The following is a 17,146-nucleotide window of genomic DNA, read 5'->3' as shown; positions in this document are numbered from 1 at the left end:
GAAAGTGTGCCACGACTTATCTGTCTATGCTTGCAACCCAGCCTCATCGTTGGGGCCAGAAGAACGTCACACCTAGCGGTGTCAGCGCACTGCGTGGGCCTTGTTAAACCAAGACACACCTCCTTCCTGTTCATATAACGAGATGTAGTTTAAGCTTAATACTCCGCCCTTCGCTAGGAGTGCTTTTACGAGATAACGGAAACTCTCCTTTTGGTACTGGATACGAGCGATCGTGTGCTAGATGCAGTATGGCACAATATGCAAGGTATTATTTCCTTAGATGTACAATGTCTTTTTATTATTGAGAAAATTTAACGGATAAAAGCTCATTGACGTTGGCCCCTTCGACGATCACGTTTGCAAACTCACCATTCCGGGGAGCCATCGATGAGTTTCTGGGCTCGTTCCCGAAAAACAGACAGCCGAAATTTATTCGGAAATGTTTGGATACTGGCGAGTCCGTTACTCCAGGAGATGTTCTGCAATCTGTGGAGCAGGTCGAGCGGGAGTCTTCAAATAAAACTTCAACGCGAATTATTCGCAAGGTTTTAGAGCCAGTAATTACTGTGATGGTTGATTATAGTGGAATTTTGGACGTCCTCTGTTCGATCCACTGCCGAGCATCGAAGTATTGGTTAATGCTGACATAAATGCGCAGGCCAAGCGGATCCCATGCCATCTGCAGTAGTGTGGGGAGGGCTGAAAGCTATCATTGAAGTATGTGCTCCACTGAACTCGCTGAGTATTATTGAAGACGGACTTACTTTATTTCGAAGTGCTCAAAACGATACGTAGACTTGTACAGCCAGATCAAGTCTCAGCTCCAAGCCTTAACTGAGCGACTGTCTCGGTTAACCAAGTATGAGAAGCTTTTCGGTCATTCTACAGAGATGCAGGATGTGCTAAGAGCCTCTTACGTGAGCATCCTCCGCTTTTGGAGCAAAGTTGTGGAAGAATGCGATCGATCTGGTGGGTAGGCATCCCTTTCAATAGTTACTTTCAACTCATCTCTCTAGCTCCCGTCGCAATGATGAGATCTGTGACCTCTATAAGCACCAAGAGGCTAGACGAAATCCTAGAGAATCTAGCAGATGACGCAAATAACATCGCAAGACTAGTGCCAATCATTCAGGAGGAAATGCACCGGGACGAGATAGAAGAGACAGCAAGGGAAAGGCGCAAAGCAAGCCTAGCAAGACATGAGATTTCGAAATGGATTAGAGAACAGCGAAAAGAAAAAATGGAGCTTGCTGAGGAAAGGCGACGTAATGAAGATAACGTTCGGCGAAGGAAAGTACACGAATGGCTTCGCAAAGGGTCAACTCTCAATGAAAGTAATTTCCGGCACCAAGCCCGCGGGATATCGGCGCTGAAAGCCGCTGGAGCAGGAACATGTGGCTGGCTTCTGAAAGACGATACTTTCCAAGAGTGGATTGACGAGAAGTCGTCCACGCTTTGGCTTACTGCACCGCCAGGAATGGGCAAGTCCGTTCTTTGTGCCTCCGTTGTTCGCCATATCAAAGAAGCCAGATCACTTTCAGGTATTGCGTATCAGTATTACAGATTTGATGAGCAGTGTTCCTCAATTCAAGCATTTCGGAATATCGCCGAGCAGCTTTTCGAGCAGCTTCATGATCAGTTACAAGACATACCTGACCAACTTCACGCATTCATCTGGAAGAACAATGACGACCCCGAAAATATCAAGAAGTTCATTGAGTTCATTGTTTCTGAGTTGCCAGCGTACGTACTCATAGACGGTCTTGATGAAAGAACCGATTGGCCTGAGGTTTATGAGGTCGTCCAATTCTTCGAAGAACTTGCTTGTACCACCTCACCTGCTATCCGGTTGTGGTGTAGTAGCCAGGACCGCCGTTGGATACGACAAAGCCTTGAGCATTTCAAAATGATTCTTGTGGATGAACATCGCAACAACTCAGACATCGAAGAATACCTTAAAAGCTCTTTGCCTAAGATTCGCTCCCTGGATATTGACCCTGGCACAAAGAAATTGGTTTTAAATGATTTGCAGCGTCAAACTCGTGGGAATTTTCTCTGGGCTTCCCTCATGGTTGAAGCCATCTCTGCCGCAGCAAGCTTGGAAGATGTGCAAGAGCTGATTCAGGAGGGTCTTCCCAAAGACTATGAGGTATACTATGACCGCAAGCTCCGGAACATCAAGCCCGAGGATCGAGCCCTTACTTGGTAAGAATTCTTTTTAATCTGATCACGTAACCTTGTTGACCACTCTATGTTTAGCAAGATATTGTCTTGCATTGTTTATGCAAAAAGGCCTCTCTATCTCCAAGAGCTTTGCGAAGCCGTGGGTATGTGTTCAACTGAGCACGGTAAAAACATGAGTAATCGGAAGACCTTATTCAAGGACAAAGTTCTCGAACTTTGTGCTCCTCTTGTTGAGGTCAGAGAAGAGAACCAGGACGGATCCAGAAACGTGTGCTCCCTGACACATTTATCCGTTCGGAACTACCTCGTGAAGAAAAGGAATATTCTACAAGGGGAGGATCCATGCAGTAAATGCTTAATTACCAGCGCCGAGATTGCCGAGATTTGCCTCAAATATCTATCACAGCCGCGATACCGGCGGCTGTTGATAAAGAAAGATGATACTTTCTACACAAGCACAGGCGATTCTGAGCTAGGCGAGGACATCCATTCCCACCAACTGCTTGGTTACGCAGCAAAATATTGGGACAAACATCTTGATGAAGTTGCCGGCACACAAGATCGGTGCGACAAAGTTCAACAGTTCGTCATGTCTCGTCAGTTCTTAACTTGCTTACAAGTACAGAGCCTTCTTGTAGAAGGTAAGCATGCCCAATTCTCTACCCCCCGGTTGTATAACACCAGAATATCCAATGCGCCGTTGAATAGGCATACACGTGAGGGGCTATTTGTTTAATCCTTGCTATTCCATGTAGGCTTCCGAGGCTGAAGGATTTTGAAACTTGACACGGGGAGAAGCCAATACTGTTTTCTCAAGTATAAAGAGTCATTCACAAGGACACAACAAAGCCACCTAAAATTTAGTGTATGCTTCAACAACGCATGGGGCAAGGAGGTCTAGACCTGTCGTCAATAACTACAATATATTCTCATTGCTGACTCAATCCAAGGTCAATTCAATTTCTGGTTTAACGCATCTCGTGTGTGGGCTGGTCTACACCTGAGACGCGTCTTCCCGCGATGGTTCGTAATGAATTGCGAGCTCGGGAGGTCATTGAGCCAGCAATACTACACCTTCGTAGGAGAATGGGGATACTTTCTGGATGAGTATGCTTCAAGTAAAGGCTCTTGCCCTGGGGATCTTGATCGCTGCCTTTGGAATTCCTTGGGGCCTAAACATTTTCTCCATAAAAACAAGAGTCGGTACAAAAGTTTCCTATTTGCGGAGGATAATAATCCGGAGGGAGTCGATATTAGCCGTTATTTTGACCACATTAATGAGCAAGGGAATGAAGTGCAAGTCATAGAACTTCAGAAACTGTAAGTGAGCCTACTCTCGACTATCTGCATAAGGTTAACGAGGCAAAACAGAGAGGGAGATGATTCTCAGTGGAATGTTGAGTGTCAGAGATGGAGTCTCAATGGCCACAGGCCAAAGCTCAAGCATTCGCAGAATTTTCCGGTGTCCAAGAAAAGCTGGAATCTCTACGATGCCCCTCTACGAACTACCATCATCGGTCGCCCACCCCCAGTCTCTTGTACTCCCGACTTCAAATACCTCCACATAAGCTCTCAAATATTTTCACTGTCGGAAAAAGGCGACTATGTCCCCGTGAGTGGTCTTGAGGAAGAGCTCAATTACTTCGAGGAATTGGCTAGCAATGGACGCTACTTTGCTGTAGCAACACGGCAAAAAGTTACTCATCGCGACCTCTACTCGACTGGACTAGACGACTTCATCATGCAAAATTTCGTAGACTTTTTTTCAAACACTCTCGATGAACAGGAAGCGAACGGCTCCTCCGCTACGCCCAGCGCTGAGGAACGGTCTGACGGCGCATCGTCGATTGCTGACAGCTTGTCGTCAGCCAACTCTTCAAAGACGTCCCTAAGTATTGAAAGTATTGAAGAGACTGCGCAGGATCGTCTTCCAGAGGAGCTGGATGCGGAGTCCTTGCAGCTGGACTCCGATATGGAACTATCGTCCATTGAGACCAACTCCGCACGCGAGTCATGGAGCGAGGGCTCCACTGAATACCACTCAGACGAGACTGATGATGAAGACCAGTGGAACGACTGGGGTTCCGGTGTGTCTGACATAGTCATGAAAGACATGTCAGATCTCAGCGACTCTGACTCTGAAGAGTCTCTCAACACCGAGGCTAGAAGTTCCTTCACATCCAAGGCGAACTCTGAAGCTGACGACTCGGATCTTTCAACTCGTTCAGCAAGTACTAAGCTGGGTGAAGAAGATGAATCCGATGAAGACGAATCCATTGAAACATCATCTTTTGAAAGCGATTACTCCCAGAGTGCCGATAGCGAGGCGTCTAGCGATGAAGAGAACGAAGATAGTGCGAGGCTCGAGGCTCTTCTCTCAAACCAACGAGCTTCTTGCGGACGCCACGGCTGTCCACAAGTTAAACTACAAGTCTACGACACCTCAACCGGCAGCGCTGTCCCAATCTTCCAATTCTGCCACCTCTTCACCACCGTACTCATCAACTCCCCTCCAGTCTTCCACCCCTCCTCCCCCCTCCTCGTCTGGCCGCTCGGCGGCGGCGAAATCCTCTTCGCCGACTACTCCAATAAAACCTATTTCACCCGCACGCTGCGCTGTTCTGCTCCTCGCAGCTGCCACATCTTCATCCGCACGCACTTCTCCCCCTGCGGCGGATACCTGCACCTAGCGGCCCTGGAAGCACGGCAAGACGAGCCGCCGATCGAAGGCGGGCCCAAGCCCCCTCTCCGCCTCACGCTCCAAGTCTCAACGCACCGCCTATCGCTGCACAAAACCGCACGCAGCCCGCCCCGCCTCGTCTTCCGCACCGCCATCCCCCTCGGCACCACCGTCTCCATCTACGCCTCCCGCCTGCCTTACTCCCTTACCTGGACCCCGAAGGCCCTCTATCTGACCAAGAGCAGCCTGACCCTCGACGTCATCAAGGTCCCGCTCTTCCGCCCCGACCCCGCCGCCGCCGCCGGTCCCATCCTCGCTGAAGTCTGCCGCGGCCCCGTCTTCCTCCCGCGCTCCGCAGAGCTGTTTTTAAGGCCGGTTTATTATTTCCCGCCCGTGCCGGGCGTCAAGGCCGAGCGCCGCGACCAGGCGACCGTGATATTGGGCGCGCAGACACCGCTGCCACAGCTGCCGCCGCCGCCGGGCGCAAAGGGCATGATTGCGAGGAAGCACGAGAGCGCGCCGCCGATGGGGTTTTTTGTGCAGGAACAGGCGCAGATGGGCGGGTGGCGGAAGCTGGAGAGTAGTGACGGGGCGGAAGGCGCGATGCAAGGGGTCCTCGGGAGGGGAGGGAAGTTGCAGGGGAAGTTTGAGAAGTTTGATCGCATTGAGGATTGTGATATTGTGCCGTATTTTTTCTAGGGTAGGTAGTGGTTTGCGTTGGAGGGAACGGACTAGTTTATGGAATTTGGAATGGGATAGTAAGCTATATAGTGCTGGAAGGTGAAGTTGAAATTCTTGGCAAGGATGATTTGAGATACCCGGTGTGGAGGTTAAATGGGCTTTCGTATATAAATGCAATATCGTTTGAATGAGTCTTTGCCAAAAATGAACAAATACAGGCGTATCCTATGCACCCTAGAGGCGTCTAATCAAGTTTCGGTGTCCTAAATGTGTCTTCAGGTGCTCAAGAGAACAGTAAAAAAGCTCTCTTTGTTTAGTCTTGAAGTACTTTGGACACTCATCCAACTAAATAAATGTCCCCTCACGTATGCATTTACCAACGGCGCACAGGATAGCTTTTTGAAATGATATTTTAGGGGGAAGTAATTGCACATTTGACAGTCACTGGTTCCAATAAAAAGCCATTATAATACAGGAGAGAAGCTTTTGTATTCCTAAGCATCCGAATACTCTAATATCCAGCTCCTATTCCTCCCCATCGTAAATGTATACAAAGACTTCCCCTCTACCTTGGTATTAACAAAAGAAATCGCGTTTTACAGTCTAAGACTATCTGACCATCTCACACTCTAAACCAACCCTTTATCCCAAACCCTAATAAATAAACATCTCTAGCAGTAAGCAGCAACTACGTCATCGCTCCACCCAGCTCACTACCCCACACTTCTTTACCTTCAAACTGCCACCCCCCCCCTAGTGCTCCCCCGAGCTCCGCAGATTCTTAACTGCGCCTCCTCGTCCTCAATCTGACTGCGGCACTCACACGACAACCCCCCCAACCTTCCCCATCCCCAGCTCGCCCTGGCCCAAACTCTCAGCACTGACATCCTTACCCGCCACCGCGTGCCCGCGCAGACTCCACCCGGCATCCGCCCAGCGGCCCTGGAACGCAAACAGCGGATGGCACGCCGTCAGCACACCGACCGCGACGATGATTATGAACGTGACCTGCTGGTTCGCCAGCGCGCCATGGAAGCCGCCGGACAGCTCCGCGACGCGGAAGCACGAGCGGACGAAGATGCACAGCGTCGCGACGCCCGGCTTGACAGGAAGGCCTTGAAGAAGCGCGAGTCGCGCAGCCGCTCGAAGTCCGCGTTCAGCCGCGCCGGGCTGCGGAACGCGCGCTAGGCGAACTCGGCGCTAAGGGCGACGAAGAGTGCGAGCGAGAAGACTTGAAAGGAGAGCCCTGCGATCATGATGTTGATGCCCATCTGGTCTTGGCTGGGTGCGTTGGCGCCCGAGGCGATAGCGCCGCCGGCGGCTTGCAGCACTAGCGAAATGAAGTCACAGGATATGAAGATGAGGGTGTAGGTGCGGGGACGGAAGCGGGAGAGGTCTTCACCGTAGACGACTACGATACGGGACAGGCAGAGGTAGATGGAGGCGGAGAGGAAAGCTGGGGCGATGGTGAGGGTGACGAGAGACCTGGGGGATTGGTTAGTTGGGTGCTCTTAAATAATTAGGTCATATGTGATATGTTGGCTTACATGAGGAAGGGGCTGTCAGTGAATGGGTTGGAGTGCATTTGAATGCGGCCAACGTATCCGATTATTTCGAGGACTAGTCCACCGAACATGCCACCGAGGAAACCCCATGTTCGGGCCGCCACCCAAAGAAGATTTGAAAGGCGAGTAGGAGACCAAATATGCCTGCGTAGAGTGCATTGCCTGCTAGAGAAGGAATGTATTGATAATGAGCTTGAAGACGAGAGCAGGTTTGTAGTGTACATTGCGCATCCGGGATCACGGGGTTGGCAATAAGGCCCATATCTAAAGATTCAGCTCAGCGGCTTTTGGTGTTGTTATAGTTAGGGTTGTAATTAGAGTCCTTGGTATTGGTCTGCTTGGTATGATTTGCCTCCCGGGTTGTAAGTATCTCTTATAAGTACTCCATGGAGGCTTAGACATGGACAAATCCGTAAACCATTGATATTTTGGTTCAGCGCTCGTAAGCTGTGAGCATCGCAAAGTGGATAGCAGAATGGTGCTCCTGAATTCGCACCTTAATTGGAGCTATGTGATTGGTGGTAAGCGCCAAGTCCGAGTTGCGGGTTTCGCAGTTCAGGAGTGCGAGCGTGTTGGCGCAGCTATGAAACCTAATACTTCGGCTGTAGAAGGTCCATACACGTGAAAACCTGCAGATTGCCGTCGCGTTTCGTGCAGCTACATGGTTAATCTCAACTGTAGCCGGGATGAAGTAGTCTGTGGGTGCAGCACAGGTTGAAACTGGCTGGGTTTGCTGCTTACACCAATTACACATGCTTTAAAGATGATGACCAAAGCGACAGAGCTTGAGAGAAACCGGGAATTTCGCAGTTAAGATAAGGTATTGTTAGCACGACTCGCAGTTGATTTATAGAAAATCCATATTCCCAGACATGTTAGGATAGGGCTGGTCATTCCAACCAAAGCCTAGCGTATCAAACAATTCATCGTCCCACAGACCCCAAGGAAAGCTGTGGCCAGAGGCCGTAGCTTGTTGGGACATCATGTCAGCACTTTGAGAAAAATCTGCGACTGTCCTCATGCCCTGATCCATTCCGTCCGTCGCAGAAGGCGCGCTGTTCGAAGGGGTCGCAGTGATGGAAAACTCCGGATCGTTCAGGCGGCCTCGAATTTTTGCCGCTGTCCGGATCGCGTTATATAAGAGCGAAGCTCCCAATCGAGTTTTGACGTGTCACCATTCTTCCCCGGTCTGGTACAACCGTACGGGCCAGGACTTCCATCATTTTCGCTGCCCGTACATGCTGATATGAAGATTGAAATCTGTTGAAGAGCTGATACGTTGTGGACACTGCATTGCGAGCGGCTTCTTTATCGGCTGGAGACGCATCCCGGTTACAGTCAAGATATTTGAGAAGCATGGTGCAGGCGAAGAACGCGACTCGGAAATGGTGCTTAGGATGCGCAAGTAGAGGACATCCTCCGCTCTCGTATGTTCCACACGACGGATCATCAACGCCGCGCAAACCACCCAGCTCAACCATGAGATGGGTGAGCCGTATGGCAGCCACATGTCCCCATTGCAAAATAGTGCAGAGAAATGCTGCAGAATCTAAGCCGCGCAGAGCCCTAATGTGCTGTTGATCAATCGATACGAGAGGAAGAGCAAATAAGTATAGCTTTACTCCCTGCAAATTAATATCCGCTGATTGCCGACCACGAGGTTGAAAATCGTCGTTTGATATCACCCAGATCCTGAGCAAAGATTTGTATAAGAGATACTGAAACTTCAGTGCCAGATTCTTCAAGTATGTTTGTAAATCGGGCGAACTGCCGCTGGATCTCTGTCATTGCAATCATCTCATTCGGGATGCTAGCTTCGTCATAAAGCACAGAGAGTTTCTAAAGACTTGATGCAGAACTAATAGGGGGAGGCAATCCATGCCATGAACTGAGCCTAAATTGAGGTCAGTTAAAACCCGATGGTATTTAAATATCCAAATTGAACGTAGGAACTAGCGGCAAGACTCACTGAGTGCCAATCTGGAAGCATTTCATCCAAGTCATCACGCTATACTTTTGACTGAAATTCTTTAGAGAGTACCTCGCTCTACGATAGCCAAACAGCACTTCGTCTTCAGACTTGTCCAAACCCATCTGCAAGGCTGCATTAATGGCCATCCCAGAATGCATGCAGCTCGGATCCTCAGTTTGCAGTTTAATCTCCAGAGGCCAGTGACAAGTAATAAGCACGGCCTGCAAATCGCTGAGAATATTGAGTGGCGAGCTTAAAGTGCGCCCGATAAGTCGCCGAAAGGGGTCTTTTAGTTGCTCATACACTACTGCATAGTGAGGGTGATGACGACTCGCGGTAAGCACAATACTCCAAAATAGAGCGGGGCTTGAACTGTATAGGTCCTGCAGAGACGTGACTGGCTCAATAATTGGAAGGTGGGGATAGTAAAAGTCATTAAATCTTCAAACTCGTGAGTTAGGTTGCTGAGACCATTACGGGAAGACTTACTGTTGGAAAATATCGACAACAACGCTGTGCTCAATTGTGATCCCTTCGATAACCCAATAGTGAGGGAAATTTGGTGTTGAAACTAGTGAGTTTGCGTCGAACCATGCGGTGCTTGATGAAGAGCTCTTAGAAGGGGTGACGACCTGAGGGGCGCTTTGAAAGGGGTGCAATGACAGCTGTTCCACAGAGGGCGTTGGAAGAGCAGCTGAAGCCTGATGGTGATGAGATAGATGCATATCACTACCTTCCGGGATATCCGTTGGTTGCTCTAGCGCGAGGGCTCTTTGAACACTATTGAGCTGATTGGTAAGATCTTCGACACGCCTATTCACTCATTCAGAATCTGTTCGCCGAAAATTAGAGTTCTGTGAACGAACCGCCTAGTGGCGATTCGTTTAAAGGTCGAGTCCATCTTGCAGTCATGATTACCTGCCCTGCACCTCGAACATGACGCTGGATAGGTATCCTTGGCGTCGCATTGGAGCTATATTTAGATCAGTATTGATTGCATTTATACGTGGGATCGGCTGGTCTGAGGCGCAAAGTAGCCCTACCTCCACTTGTCGGCACGCTGTGCAAGATTTTGCCCTGCTTTTCTTTAGTGCAGTGGTAGATTGATCCATGTTGTCCGTGTTCTGACCTGGTTGTTCAATTCTGTTTTCCATCTTTGATTAGCAGAGGACGGGGTGCCTAAAAGAGATAAGGTAGCGAGAGCTGACGTTTACAGCAGCAAGGCAGCTTTTGCTCCAGCTCTGTGCCCTTCCTTGTCTGTCAAGGCCAACGCTTTGGTGCTGTGAATGCCTTGCGCCTGCGCCTCGATACGCGTCAAGGCCGCCAATCTGCAGCATATGCTATGGCATCAATCTGAATATCAACAAATTTTAATACGACACTACGGAGCGGAAGTCCCGAAAAGACCACAACGCATCAGGGATGTTAGCCAATGCTCTCCTCTTGATTATCAAGCAGTGACCTGGTCTGGTTAATTGTATGCACAACCGCCTTAGTGCGCTATTGGATCTACCTCTGTTCGCTAACCTTAATACCTGAAAACACCGTATTTCTCTTGGCAAATGCCAAAAGGTGTCAGCTGTCGAATATGTAGTCGTCGTGGTGGTGAATAACTTGCGTAAAAGAACAAAGGCCGCTGCTACTACCGAAGGTAACCTAAAACCTTCTACGAAAGATCCTTCGACTTATTATCAGTTTTTACTAAGCCATCCATCTCCCTCTTAGAAGTTGCACCCATGCGTATCGCACGGAATTGCAATACAATCCTGCGACCTGCACGACTCCGCTCAGAGTCCGCCAAGAACCATTTCTGCCCAAACACAACCGTCAGTTTTTCCCAATCAACTCCGCTGTTACAACATGCAGTCGTCACCATCCATCATCCTCTAAGCAAGTCTAACTCTATCCCATTTGATTAAGACGCCTTGCAACCGCAGCCTTGTGGAACCGATTTTTCAAATGAATTTCGAAATTTTCTACAGGCGGCGTGTAAAGTTTTCCTGGGCAATCCGTGCACCGAATGCGGGGTAGATATGTATACAAAACACCAGGGCTTGCAGGGGGCGGAAGTTCAGAGTCGAGGTTCAATACTTGAGAAGTTTGTGCATCGACGGCTGAATAGAGCATAGTTGGCGCAATATCGCAATTTGGATATTTCCAGCGGAGAGAGTTAAGCTCGGTGGACAGCCATTCGGGTACCGCAGGAGGATCTAAGTTCATGCGGTTTCTCAACGCGCCCCACGCCTGAGGTGGTTGCGCAAAGCGAAAAGTTGCCGGGGGCTGCCTCGAATGAAGCGGGGAAGGCGGTACTATCCTTGGCTGCCATATCTCACTTCTTGGCCTAGATAGGCGATGTGGCAGTTCAAACTTCTTTGTAGGAACCTCAGCTTCTTCTCTGATGTCCGGGAGAGACTCGCGAGGCCCCCGTTCAGTGGTTGAGGAAAGGCTAGAAGGCCGCACATTGAACCGGATTTCGTTCATATGTCTGTAAGGATCTGTATTACGATCAGGGCTTTGGGGCTGTGGTTGATTATCCGGATGCTGTGGTTTAAGGCATGGTAGGCTGTGACGGTAGGCTAACGGCTTTTGCGGAAGTTTAGGCGGCTTCGGTGTGCACTCAGAGGGACGAGTATCTTCAAATCCTAACGCATCCAGTCCATCCCAGTAGGTATTTGCGGGTGGCATACGGCGCACTGAGGGCGGTCTAAGAGCACTGTTGCATTCATGTGCAAGCCCAAAATGGATGCACTGAAGGCAGGCTTCAGCTTTCAATCGATCATCATCCTCCCTTCGCACTGTCCCGGAACAGCGATTCTGAATGAACCAGAGAGTTAGTAAGTTAAAGAGGGCTTCCATTGGAAGATGAACGTACCATTCTCTTCTTGCAGGGAGTGCAGCTTCGAAGTCTTGAAAGCTTAGGTCTACTTACTGGAGACACTTCCAGTTGGGGTTCGGAAGATTTACTAAGCCAGTTGGAAGTTTCTATTGCTTTACCCTCTTGTTGAGAGATTTTTCTGCTCTCCAGGATATGGCGTTTCGCTGGTATATCCGGAGTGGCGTTCTGACAAACTGGCGGAATCGGTAGTTTATATTGTTGGCTCTCGGTAATTGTGTTTTGAGAGCGTGGATTCGGTGTTTTCTCAATAAATCTGGAGTCAAATTTCGGTTGTGTACTTCGGGCAGGATGCGAAGTACGACTCGCAGATTGCGTCGGTGTATCAAAAGTATTCAACCACTCTAAATCCTTTATCTTTGTAGGTACAACCACTAGAACCTCGTCTGTTTCGGTTGCAGTAATTGCCTGTGAAGCATCGTTATCCTGGCTTTTGATAATCCTGAGCATTTCCTCTCCTTTAGGAGCTGTCGTCAAATTTTCATAGCCAGAAGAGGTGATTAAAATATCATCCTCGATGCGTACTCCGCCGACAGGGAGGTATCGAAGGAGTGCCTCCTTGTTTATGTATTTAGAATGTATCGGTGAAGGAAGGTACACAGTGCTGAGTGCATAACGAGAGAAGTAGCTATAGTATTGTTTTTAGTATGATGAGACTAGCCAGTGAATTGGCGACTTACATTCCGGGCTCAACAGTAACGACCATGCCTTCCTCCAAGCTACTGCTTTGGGGGTCCACGGGAGATCTGCACATCTCACTGTGGTATACTGGAAGATAATAGTTTGCAGGATATTTTGATTTCGGCTATGAAATAATAAGGCATTGCGCTTAAGGGATTCTTGTTTACATGTACTTACCTCTGGGGCAGTAGGGTCTGACTCGTTGTCACTAGTCACCGCCATCAGCGATTTCTGCCCTACATCATGAACTTCGAGACCCAGATGATGGCCCAAGCCGTGAGGAAAGAAGGCGCGAGATGTTCCGGCTCTATAAATCTCCTCTGGGTCGCCGTTGCGAAGGATACCCAGGTTCATCAGACCCTGAATAGCTATCTGATGGGCCAAAACATGTAAATCCAGGAATCTGACCCCTGGAGCAAGACGTGAGATACATGCAGTTTGCATATTCTGCACTAGATCGTATATTTCTTTAGCTTCCTTTGACGGCCAGGCCCCAGATATCGGAAACGTTCTGGTAACATCACTAGCATAGCACTCCCACTCGCAGCCAGCATCAAGGCACATGAGCTGTCGACCCTCGAGTGGTTCGTCATTCTTGATATAATGGAGAGTACTAGCGTTTTCTCCGGAAGCAGCGATAACTTCATAAGCTTGATGCTTTGCATCTTCAGCAACACACGCATCGAGGAATATGGCCTCAACTTGAGCTTCGTTCTTGAACTTCAAAATGTTGGAGAGAACTTCACGATGGGCTTTTGCAGTAATCTCGTTAGCCTTTCTGATCAGCTTGACCTCGTGGGAATCTTTTATCATTCGAGCTGCATCTGCAGCTATCTGAAGCTGGGCGGAATCCACTCGCGAGAGCTTATCTTGTCCTGGTATGGCCCCCTGGTTTGGGTGCAAAACATAGATAGTCCCTTCATGAAGCATTGGCCATCGTTTGACGAAGTTGGGCAGCGAGGCAGTGTAGCAGACGGCGTCCACATCGTACTTGTCGTAAGCCTCGGCAAGCGTAGAACCACGGCCATTCCAGATCACAGTGCTTGGATCGATTCTTGGAATGAAAAGGGTGAGGACATCCTGGCTGATATCGTACGTTAAGTGACAGTCTGTTTCGTTTACGCTATATTCCAGTCAGATATGGTTGGGGTTGCGGGAAGAGGCACAGCTCCTACCCACTGAGGTAATAAAAGTATCGAAGTTGACGGAAGGGCTGGGACTGATCGCTGTCCTGAAAGTATGTGGTTGAAGCGCCTGGAAGATATATTAATCCTTTTGAGACGTCAAGCTTCTGTGCGACCCGCTGAGCATGTTGCTTTGCTGTAAATCCCAAAGTGTTAGTAGGGTGTTCCGAAGGTTGCTTCGCGGCAAAGATTACGAACCCGGGTACTTGTCCAAAGGAGACGAGGACTCGATATGAAGCCAATAGTCCTGCTGCTCCCACTGAAGCCGCTCGGACAAGTTTTGGGCATCAATCTGATCCATATCGAAGTTGTGCCAGCTAGTTCTCGTATTCGATCAGAATGAAGCTTGTTGGAGCTTTGTGGAGTTGCGGCGAAGTTGCCTGGCCGAAGCTTAGCGTGGGGCTGCCTGCCAAGGCAGCAAAGACCCGACAGCGATGATCGGAACAGACTCTCCTGAGGGCTCGCAATAGACTTTAACACCGTCTTTTGAGTATGGGCCATCTACGACCGAGTTCCAAAGTTTAAACCAAGGCGTTATCAACTGAGAATATGCTATTTGCAACTGTGGTGTAACATAATAAATCATTTTACCGTAAAAAACTGAGGGGCACGCGATCTCGTGAGAAAATGATGTATTTTCATTATTCATCATTGCTAAATCTAACTATGAACAAAACATTATACCAATCTTGAAATTCTATTCGCCTTGCCCAGATTAAGTAGATACTCCCTGCCAATAGAATTCTTTTCCCTGAACCATCTCTTCTCTCCATGTCATGCTGGAATCCAACAAACATTGCGACAAATATTCCCCTTCCTAAGTCGTTAAAGGAGCGTCAACTCCGCCGATGCATGTCGGCATGAAGCCATTATAAAGATCATTTACTCGTCAGATGAAGATAAAATATACATGTTGAATAGAACAGGGAACTCTTTAGACTAAAGCGACCAAGGCAACAGCGCCAGCGAGGAAGGCAACGATCGGTTTATTGGCAGCAGCGGCACCAGTGAACTGAGCCGGAGCGGAAGTTGTCGCAGAGACGACTGGGGCAACAGTGGTGGCTGGAGGAGTGTAGACCGGGACTGAAGAGTAGACAATTGGTGTTTGAGAAGAGTAGACAATTGGTGTCTGAGAAGAGTAGACAATTGGTGTCTCGGAAGAGTAGACAATTGGTGTCTCGGAAGAGTAGACAATTGGTGTCTGGGAGGAGTAGATAATTGGAGTCTGAGAAGAGTAAACAGGGACTGGAGTGGACGGGGGAGCTGGGACGAGAGTAGTTATCGGGATCGTGTAAATGGTTGGACAAACAGTTGTATAAGTTGAAGTAATTGGAACAACTGTCGTCGTCGTATACTCAGTGCAGCCGTGCGAGCAGCTGGTGATGGTAATTGTTGTCGTGGTTAGGCAGACGGTAGTTGTGACCGTGGTAATCGTGGTCGTGATTGTTTCGCACGGAGTAGAGGTTGATGGCGGCGGTGGCGGAGTGGTGCTAGAATTCGTGTAGATTGGAGTTGAAGTCGGTGGTGGTGGAGGTGGAGGAGTCGATGTGCTGCATGGCGTAGAAGTTGGTGGTGGTGGCGGCGGCGAAGCCGAGCTCGAATTCGTGTAGCACGGAGTAGAGCTTGGGGGAGGAGGTGGTGGAGGAGTCGAAGTGGTGCACGGAGTCGAGCTAGGAGGCGGTGGAGGAGGAGTCGAGGCCGTGTACGGGGTGCTAGTTGGGGGTGGAGGAGGGGGAGTTGAAGTCGAATTCGTGTAGCACGGAGTAGAGCTCGGGGGAGGAGGCGGTGGAGGAGGAGTCGAGGCCGTGTACGGGGTGCTGGTTGGGGGTGGAGGAGGGGGAGTTGAAGTCGAATTCGTGTAGCACGGAGTCGAGCTCGGAGGTGGGGGAGGTGGAGGCGTGCTAGACGAAGTCGTGCACGGCGTAGAGGTAGGTGGTGGGGGAGGTGGAGTTGAGCTAGGAGGTGGCGGCGGTGGAGGAGGAGTCGAGCTAGGAGGTGGCGGCGGTGGAGTCGACGAAGAAGTCGTGCACGGCGTCGACGTCGGTGGTGGAGGCGGAGGAGGGGTTGAAGTGGTGGTGTAGGGAGTTGATGATGGGGCGACCGGAGGTGTGTAAGGGGGCGTATACGGAGGAGTAGAGTGATAGCATCCCCACTTGCAGCTGGTGATGGTGATGGTCGACGTTGTCAGAGTCGTGATAATTGATGGCCCGTGAAAATACGTGATAGGGCAAACAGTCGTCGTCGTATACGTGACGAGAGTCTCAACCTCTTCAGGAAAATAGCCACCGTCCCACGCCAACGCACCTCCCAAAAGGGACAAAAGTGAGAGCGAAAGTTTGACCATAGTCGATTATGCTGTTGCTTAAGATTTGCGGATTGAACACACCGCAAGTGAAAGACGATCTGATATAAACGAAAGATACAGAAGAACCGTAGCGAGCGAGTTACTTCTGTTTGGAGAGGCTGGTGAACAAACCGATGGCTGGTTTGAACGCTCTGAAACGATAGATTGCAGATGGAGGCCCCTGGAGATGAAAGAGGGTGGCGGCCTCTATAAACACAAGGTGCCCAGCCCACCGTAACATCCCATTAGGATGTTGATTATGTGTGACCATATCGTCTAACACTGGCAGGGTTGCATGCGCTCTGACGTTGTTAGTGGAGCCGCAATGCTGGAGCGCTCTACCGCATAGAGAAGTATCCTCGTATGAGTGGGCCCGCTGAGTGACTTTTGGTATCGATATGGTAGGGCCATGCTCCCTGGAGAGTCTAGCCAACGGCTAAAAGTCGAATCGTTGCCCAGTAAACACCGGATAAACGGCCGGCCGACAGGGATGTAAGCGGCCACATGGCACGAAGGCGGGCTGCACAACTGCCAAGCAGCCGACTGCCCCTCACGCCAGCCAACTGATAAAAATTTGGTTCCCTCATCATCGGCATTGGTGTATCCACGACGAAAGGCAAGAAAACATCTCTATGATGAAAAAACGCCCGAGACTTTGAAATAGAATGGACTTTTCGTGCAACGGAAAACAATACCGCTTACTGTATAGTCATAATAGCTTCTATGCACTCGGGTACACTGGCGAAAAAAAATGAGTGAAACTTACCAGATTCGGTGTGCAGCATGTTTCTCATTTGGCGGCGAGTTCCCAATGATGCAACCAAGGCTTGCATGGCACCTCCCCCTTGTCTCGTGCCCATGGACAAGCAACGCCGTCGAAGGTCACCATACAATACTCTAAGAATAGACGACCCACCTGGCGATCACCCCGATCATCATCGTGGAAGTGATAGGGAACTGTT

At 49.6% G+C, this 17,146-nt stretch overlaps 5 protein-coding genes across 5 annotated transcripts; 1 reads left to right on the top strand and 4 right to left on the bottom strand.

Annotated features, from left to right (window-relative positions):
• The first annotated feature begins 61 nt into the window (after nucleotides 1-61).
• K441DRAFT_610326 (uncharacterized protein) lies at nucleotides 62-5,769 on the top strand. Its single transcript, XM_067645534.1, has 8 exons — nucleotides 62-265; nucleotides 326-603; nucleotides 659-717; nucleotides 777-969; nucleotides 1,017-2,205; nucleotides 2,260-2,825; nucleotides 3,135-3,504; nucleotides 3,556-5,769. Exons 1-8 carry the CDS (start codon nucleotides 249-251, stop codon nucleotides 5,561-5,563), a joined length of 4,680 nt encoding a protein of 1,559 aa, XP_067504303.1. The 5' UTR covers nucleotides 62-248; the 3' UTR covers nucleotides 5,564-5,769.
• A 595-nt stretch (nucleotides 5,770-6,364) lies between these two features.
• Nucleotides 6,365-7,334, bottom strand: K441DRAFT_677074 (RTA1-domain-containing protein; the record flags this gene model as incomplete). Its single annotated transcript, XM_067651029.1, has 3 exons — nucleotides 6,365-6,745; nucleotides 6,778-7,030; nucleotides 7,093-7,334. The coding sequence occupies 3 exons, from the start codon at nucleotides 7,332-7,334 to the stop codon at nucleotides 6,365-6,367; spliced, it is 876 nt and encodes a 291-aa protein (XP_067504302.1).
• Nucleotides 7,335-8,770: 1,436 nt separating this feature from the next.
• On the bottom strand, nucleotides 8,771-9,936 carry K441DRAFT_88829 (uncharacterized protein). Its single transcript, XM_067654512.1, has 3 exons — nucleotides 9,572-9,936; nucleotides 9,080-9,523; nucleotides 8,771-9,004 (listed from the first exon to the last, which is right to left on the bottom strand). The coding sequence occupies exons 1-3, from the start codon at nucleotides 9,805-9,807 to the stop codon at nucleotides 8,950-8,952; spliced, it is 735 nt and encodes a 244-aa protein (XP_067504301.1). The 5' UTR covers nucleotides 9,808-9,936; the 3' UTR covers nucleotides 8,771-8,949.
• A 1,985-nt stretch (nucleotides 9,937-11,921) lies between these two features.
• Nucleotides 11,922-14,141, bottom strand: K441DRAFT_559208 (uncharacterized protein; the record flags this gene model as incomplete). Its single annotated transcript, XM_067643442.1, has 5 exons — nucleotides 11,922-12,603; nucleotides 12,656-12,780; nucleotides 12,834-13,779; nucleotides 13,832-13,976; nucleotides 14,039-14,141. 5 exons carry the CDS (start codon nucleotides 14,139-14,141, stop codon nucleotides 11,922-11,924), a joined length of 2,001 nt encoding a protein of 666 aa, XP_067504300.1.
• Nucleotides 14,142-14,489: 348 nt separating this feature from the next.
• On the bottom strand, nucleotides 14,490-16,489 carry K441DRAFT_659230 (uncharacterized protein). The gene has a single exon (XM_067648484.1). It carries the CDS (start codon nucleotides 16,182-16,184, stop codon nucleotides 14,775-14,777), a length of 1,410 nt encoding a protein of 469 aa, XP_067504299.1. The 5' UTR covers nucleotides 16,185-16,489; the 3' UTR covers nucleotides 14,490-14,774.
• Between the last annotated feature and the right edge of the window lie 657 nt (nucleotides 16,490-17,146).

Source organism: Cenococcum geophilum (genome assembly GCF_001692895.1).
Source record: "Cenococcum geophilum 1.58 unplaced genomic scaffold K441scaffold_19, whole genome shotgun sequence".
Lineage (NCBI taxonomy): Eukaryota > Fungi > Ascomycota > Dothideomycetes > Gloniales > Gloniaceae > Cenococcum > Cenococcum geophilum.
The sequence above is the reverse complement of the archived record's forward strand: the minus strand, read 5'-3'. Positions and strand labels throughout refer to the sequence as shown.